Source organism: Penaeus vannamei, chromosome 35 (assembly GCF_042767895.1).
Source record: "Penaeus vannamei isolate JL-2024 chromosome 35, ASM4276789v1, whole genome shotgun sequence".
Taxonomy (NCBI): Eukaryota; Metazoa; Arthropoda; class Malacostraca; order Decapoda; family Penaeidae; genus Penaeus; species Penaeus vannamei.
In genome coordinates this window covers 3306194-3313693 of record NC_091583.1, presented here as the reverse complement: position 1 = coordinate 3313693, position 7500 = coordinate 3306194, and the positions used below count along the sequence as shown (strand labels likewise).

At 42.9% G+C, this 7500-nt stretch overlaps 2 protein-coding genes across 2 annotated transcripts in view; both read left to right on the top strand.

The window, feature by feature from the left end:
• Window positions 1-2793, top strand: part of LOC113805785 (uncharacterized) — a 6747-nt gene extending 3954 nt beyond the window's left edge. Inside the window, exon 2 of the mRNA XM_027356850.2 lies at window positions 1-2793. This exon is cut by the window's left edge and continues 515 nt beyond it. Within this exon, the coding sequence (XP_027212651.2) occupies window positions 1-1883 (1883 nt within the window). The 3' untranslated portion in view covers window positions 1884-2793.
• A 3044-nt stretch (window positions 2794-5837) lies between these two features.
• LOC113805794 (uncharacterized) overlaps window positions 5838-7500 on the top strand; it is a 1957-nt gene continuing 294 nt past the window's right edge. The window contains exons 1-2 of the mRNA XM_027356855.2: window positions 5838-5856; window positions 6127-7500. The exon at window positions 6127-7500 is cut by the window's right edge and continues 294 nt beyond it. Of these exons, the coding sequence (XP_027212656.2) occupies window positions 6135-7412 (1278 nt within the window). The 5' untranslated portion in view covers window positions 5838-5856; window positions 6127-6134 and the 3' untranslated portion in view covers window positions 7413-7500. The remainder of the gene's footprint in view (window positions 5857-6126) is intronic.

Below are 7500 nucleotides of genomic sequence, written 5' to 3'. Positions count from 1 at the left end.
TGAAGGACTGCGCACGCTTCAACGACGAGGGCATCAACATACACCCTCATGAGTTAGAGTTCATGGTCGAAATGACACCTTATGGACAGCAGCAAATTCTAAAGGAAGCTGAGATTTCCTTCAGGAACCATGAAGCAGCAACAGACCTCAGCAGACCTAGAAAATGCCATCGTTTCCAGCGGTTTTCCAGCAGGCCCCAAGCATGCCCCTGGGCCGTCTCTGCCGCGGTTGCCTCGCAGATGTTTTTCTCCCGGCACCAAATGGAGGCGGATCGCCACCCGAACATCGCTTCGCCCAGGCTCTCGGCCCTTGCAGACTACTTCCGCCAGTGCTACCTGATGGCAGAGCAAAGCAAAACGTATCCTTGGCTGGTCATGCCCCCAGAGCCTCGCCTGCAGCAGGTGCTGAGCACCTTGACTCCTGTCGACCTCAACGCCGTCGAAGAGACACTCTGGAGCGCCAGCACGCCAAAGGTTTTCCTCCAAGTCGGGGGTCTGTTCCATGTTATGGACCAAAATGAGTTCATCGCCAAATTCTCGCTGTTCACGGTCTCCCAGGCGAGGCACTTGACCTGGAGGTGCGTCACCTGGGATGTAATTGGCCACATCTACCGGTCGTGGGTTCTGACTCACGAGGTATGCATGCTCCTCGACCTGAGTTCTTGTAATGGGCATCCAGAAGCGACTGCATACGGTTCTGTTGAGACGCAAGATAATTCTATTCTTCATCGTGACTTGAACTGCATTCAAGAGCTACCCTCCTCAGAACGCCGCACTCGGGATATATACCAACCATTGCCTGACCACGACCTGAACATGAGCCAACAGCAACCCGACCATTATCAGAATGCAAGTCAACCACACCATCCAAATACGAACCAATCACGTAGTGACTTTCAGCAAACAGAAATACTGCCTAATCTTGACCACCAACAAAATATCAGCTGCTCACACCCCAGAAACCCTCACCCACCTCCTGTCTCTTGCTATCAGAGTGCCAAGCAACACCAGGATCACCATCAGAAAACCAGCTGCCGCCAGAACAAGGCGAGAACACACATCCAACAAGAGCAGAATAATGGCCAACATCGCCATACTCATGACAAGCGAGCAGATTCAAGTCAACGACAGTTTAGCAATCAAGCATCTCGAGGTCTCTCTCAGAACAGCAACCGAGTGTGCACTGATGCTAACATCACTGTTAACCAACCGTACGATGCACACGCTCTGAAGGGCGGTCGTGTACATGCCGACCACAACAATCGCGATCAGAATAATAATCAAATGCCTCCTGATCACTATGATCAGACGCACGGTCATCCACAACCGAACCATCAACAACGAGGCCAGCAGGTACAGCCAGCGCAATCATGGGCCGAAATCTTGAAGGCACCAAAGACGACCAAGCAAAGGAGGCCCCAGGTCGTAGTCAAGCAGGTCCAGGAAGTCGTTTACGAAACGACGTTAAGCCGCAGTTACGCCAAGGCTCTCACCATCACCATTGGTCAAGATGTCACGTTAACTCAGAGGGAAATAGTAAACAACACGGGGCCTTGGTCACTTCCCCAGAGAAGAACTTCCCAGCACATTGTCTTTCGGAACTCCCCAGTAAGACAAGGCTCCAGTCGGCTCTTCATGTATGTTACGAATTTGCATCCTGACACCGAGAAGCAAGAATTTGAAGAACTGATGCTGGCTTACTTCCCTCAGGTCCAGCAAATTAATGCAAGGAAGTGCGAGATGAGACACGACTCGTATTGCAGTTTCACAGCCGTAATCAAAGGCGACGGTCTTTTTGAGGAGGACTTTATGGACGCCTACGTTTTCCCACCACCAATTCGCGTTAATGTGGAACAGTTTAGACCCGGTCATCGGAAATCTTAGAAGTTATGTATGGTTACAAGACAGATAAATATGTGAAAAGCAGAGAGAAATAAAAAAGAGACAATATGGACAATTACTTAAAGGCAATAGAGAATAGAATAGAAGCACACAGAGAGTAAGAAACAGTCAAAGAGATCGTGATGAACGAAGTAGATTTTGTCTAAAACAAATTGGTATATGTACGTGTTAAACTTACTCTCATCCGCTAATGGACTTTATCTACATGCAAAAAAAGTCTTGGCAACCTATACCACAGCCGAAGCCGAGGTTTATGGGTGTTATGTACATAATTATGTACTATATATGTATGTGCATGCATATATATAGAAATAAAGACATAGATGCGTTTCAGTTTGAAATGTAGCATTATACAAGGAACAGATCTCGGACCATTACTCTGAAGGTAATGGTTTTGACTGACCACTTCCTGGAAAATGTAATCGAATGTAACAAACATGCAAAACAATTAGTTTTGCCAAAACCAAACAAAAGATCACATTTTTGAAATTAAGATTTGGACCTCAAACAAGAATAATATGAAAAAGATATTTCATTTACGTAAATAGGTATGACCATAACACGGCTAATTTAGGTATAGATTAGAATCTTGGGGTAATGTACATTATACGATATATCAGAGATTATCATGTGTAGCTTTATCACTCACACATATGCTGAGTCATTTCGTAGCTTAGAGTGACAGAAAGGAAGAAGAAAAAGAGGCAAAAACATGTGCTCAACGAAAAATGAAAGAAAGTATGAGAATGTATTTGGAGCATTAAAATCAGATGAAAATGCATATAAGCGAACATCATGTCCAGCTGATTGTATGATACGATAAACATGCTGCTAATTTGTACTTATCACAATCTTGTACTTCATTGTAATACCAAAATAAAATGTGTGCATTCGATTACAAACTTTCAATTTTTCAAATATTTTGCACGCAAACACACACATGTATGTATAAATACACGAACACAATAGATATGTAAATATTCATTCATATATATATATATATGTATATATATATATATATATATATATATATATATATATATATATATATATATATATGTATGTATATATATATATATATATATATATATATATATATATATATATATTTGTGTGTGTGTGTGTGTGTGTGTGTGTGTGTGTGTGTGTGTGTGTGTGTGTGTGTGTGTGTGTGTGTGTGTGTGTGTGTGTGTGTGTGTATGTGTGTGTGTGTGTACATATATATATATATATATATATATATATATATATATATATATATATATATATATATATATACATATACATATATATATATATATATATAGATAGATAGATAGATAGATAGATAGATAGATAGATAGATAGATAGATAGATAGATAGATGTAAAGGGTTAGTGTTGGCTTCACTGTGAAATATGTGAAATAGGGTTCACGACCCCGAAACAGAGGTGACGTCGGCAACCACGACCTGCCACTTGGCTCCGATCTCAACACCTATTAATTTCGTGTAAGTAATTATATTATTTATGGTATTCTTGTTGAGCGTTTTTGTTGTTGTTGTTGTTGTTTTACTTTGAAAACTGAATTCTGAATAACTCTACCCATAGAAAAGGGTATGTGATGTAATATGTGATCTAATAAGTGTTTACGCAAATATAAGAACTATAACATGGTTCTCTTTACTTTAGCCTCTATGAATATTCTCTTAATACACGACACTGTCTGTCGAACAGCAAAGTGGAAGCCCATTATTCAAGGGCGAATATCCGTCCGTGGATACAAGAGGATATACAGACGGATTATACAGTGTGTATTCTCTGGAGGTTTATCAACAGAAAACTGTATGTTTGTGTACTCAAGGGAAAAGACTACTTATTCATATATATATATATATATATATATATATATATATATATATATAGAGAGAGAGAGAGAGAGAGAGAGAGAGAGAGAGAGAGAGAGAGAGAGAGAGAGAGAGAGAGAGAGAGAGAGAGAGAGAGAGAGAGAGATGATATGTATATATATATATATATATATATATATATATATATATATATACATATATATATATATGTAAATATATACATGTGTGTGTGTGTGTGTGTGTGTGTGTGTGTGTGTGTGTGTGTGTGTGTGTGTGTGTGTGTGTGTGTGTGTGTGTGTGTGTGTGTGTAAATATATATATTTGTGTGCATGTGTGTGTGCATACATACGTGTATTTATATACATATGTGTTTATAAATAATCAAAAGGGAAAACAGAACAAACAAAAGACAGAAACATTGTGAAAAAATACAAACGTGAGGGTGAGAAGTGTTTGTAACAGTAATTGAATTACACTGTAAACAGTTGAATTGGTGTACTATTGTTCAGTTCAGGCTACGTCGTGTGGATATGCACAGATGTAATTCTTCGGAACGTAACAATAAAGCTGCTCATCATAACCTTGGTTCTGCTTTTCATCTTAAGATTACGGTTCCCAAGTGGAAAATCACTTGCTGAAATGATCACGCGATTAGCCAGGAAACACAAATGCGTCAGTAAGAACTTCTTCAAAACCAAGTAAATAGAACTAGATCTAAAATTTCTGAATTATTGTAAATTATGTGGTATTATCCTTAATTCCTTTCAACAAACACGTACCGAGCATGGACTTACAAAACTCAAGGACACTATGAATAACCATGTTCTTGTCTAACGATCGAAAGAGCTTATTTGATTTTATATGCCTTTCTGCATTAATATTTCCGAATGTAGAGATTAGCCTCCGTTAAAGAAGTCCATCCCAGAAAGTTACACAAGTTGGGCATTGGCGTTAACAATACAGTTGATGCAAACAAGGTAATTTTAAACTTGTCAGACAAAAGTTTATCGAATAACGACCCGATCCTGTTGTGCTTGGGGGCGGGGCTGGGTGTGGTGGGCGGAGTGTTGTACGCGCCCCTCCGCTGGGCGTCCCTCTGTGCAAGGGCGGAGGGCGGTCCGGTCCTGGAAGAAGAGTAAACCGCTTCCCTCCCTGTGGTGATGCAAACAAAGTAATTTTTAACTTGTCAGACATAAGTTTATCGAATAACGAATGCCTTATCAATGGGTGTGGATCTTGGTCTACGACCCCGAAAACTATGTCAATTTCTTTATTCATTTCGAAAGAACCTGACAGAAGCTCAAAACTGAAACATTTACAAAGATACAGTATATACAGTTTTCAACAAAATATCTGCACTTGCTAACAATACGTATGTACATTACTACAGATAATTTATGCATAGTCCAGACCACACAGAATACAATAATGTTCTTTAGAATGTAAATGATGATGAAAACATTGTAATAACGAGATTGAACAAAGGAAAATGTGTAGTAATCCAGAACAAATTGATTATCACAAAATATCTAACATTTTATCAAACTCCTCTAAATTCATACTTTTGAATGTTGACCTGGCCAGCCACCCCAAACTGGAAGATAAATTAAATAAATCTTATGACCTCTAAAACAAACCATCAACGAAACCATATATATAATTCCATTCTTGCTTCTGGCTCTCGATATTTACATGGACTCCCCAAAGTTCACAGGCCTATTGTGTCCTCAGTTTGGTTATAATCTAGCTAAATCCATCGTCAGAATCATCTAACCCTAACCACTAGTGATTGAACCACAAAACATTTGATTTCGTGAATGAAATCAAACAACTTAATATTGAAGATTCACCCACTATGGCCAGCTTTGACCTTGAATCACTAACATTGTTCTGTCTGAAACCACACAGATCATCACGGACGCCACAACAGCAGTGTCCTTATCACAACTTGGTCTAAACAAAAACAAAAAAAAACAGTTGACTTCCTTTTTACATGTTGCCACAAGAGATTCCGTTTTACTCTTAATAACCAATTATATACTCAAACAGACGGCGTGGCTACGGGCTGACCCCTTGGCCCAAGTTATGCCAACGCTTTCCTATGCCATGGTGAATATAACTGGTTAAATAATATATACATATATTTTTATATATTTATATTCATATATATGTATAGATACATACATACATACATACACACACACACACACACACACACACACACACACACACACACACACACACACACACACACACACACACACACACACACACACACATATATATATATATATATATATATATATATATATATATATATATATATATATATATATATATATATTGTATTCTTCCCTGATTCATTCCGGCCCCTTCCAGAGCCTGGCATGGACGAACTGCTGTACCAGACGCGGTCCTCGAGGCCGACCGTGCTGTGGCGCCCCGGAGGAGGCCGGCGAATTGACCTCGGCCTGGACTCCTACCGGCCGTTTCACCGCATCGTCAGGACTGTGCACCTGCAGGACGCCGTCCACATCTGCGAGGCCCACGCGATGGGCCCGAGGCCAGTCACCAGCCTGAACTCCCTCAGCAGGAGGAGCCTCAGACGGGGCCACCCTCTCCGCGGCCTCCAAGTCCTCTGGTTCGGCACGCGACGCGAGGAACGCGACGCCAACGAGGCTCATGACTGGTACGGGAACGTGGAGTTCTCTCTCGCCGCGGACGTTCTCCTCGCACACTGGGGCTTCGCCTACCTGGTGGAGCTCATGACGTCGCCCACGCAGACGGTGACGCGGCTGCTCATCTCCAACAGAGACTACACACGCTTCCTGCCGGAGTACGACCCGTACTGCGTGGGCGGCGGGTGGTACATCAGCCCCGAGGGAGAGCACCTGGAACTCGCGAACTGCTCTCGCTTCAACGACGAGGACCCGCGACTCAACAGGCACGGCCACACGCTCGAATTCATGATCGAGGTGACGCCGTGGCACCAGGGAAATCTCCTCCTCTCTGAGTGCCAGATCTCCTTCAGGAATCATGAAGATGCGAGACTCATGCACAGGAAACACGTCTGCCACAGATTTCAGCAGCAGAATCTTCTCTGTCCAACTCCCTGGAGCACGAAAGAGACTTCCAGGATATTCTTCGAGTTGCACCATCGCCTCTCTCACAGCCGACCCATGGCCACTCCCCCGTTGTCGCCTCAGGCCGAGCTTCACCTCCAGCGCTTCTCGCGAGAACACGAGCTGGCGTTGGCCCCGCTTCCTCCTCCTCCTCCCCCCATCTATGTGCCCATCCCTTGCGTTTTCTCTGGAGGAGTCCCATTTCCGCTGATTAACTTCATAGCCTACGACAGACTCCTGAAAGAGATAATCAGCGATCAGCCCTGGGTCCAGCCATTTCCCTCAGCAGAATCCAGTGGAGCCGAAGACAACAGCGGGGTTGTGTCTCTCCAGAGGCCAGGCCCTCAAGTGGATCCCTTTCCTGGAGTATTTTTTTACCAGCAGCACATGATCGGCGGCGTGTCCCTCCCGAGCAACGGACAAGCTCCTCCAGGCTTTCTCATGGCCTTGTACAGGGCTTCCCTCGAAGTGAGGCTGCAGCTGGCGGGTTACAGTGCTGCCGCGGAGGTTTTCGGATTTCCTGCCAGCCCTAGAAATCTATAGGTTGGGAATGGACAGCTCGGGAAATTATCCAAATTGATGAGAGAAAATAGAAGAAAGATAGAGAGAGGGGGAGAGGTAGGGAGAGAGT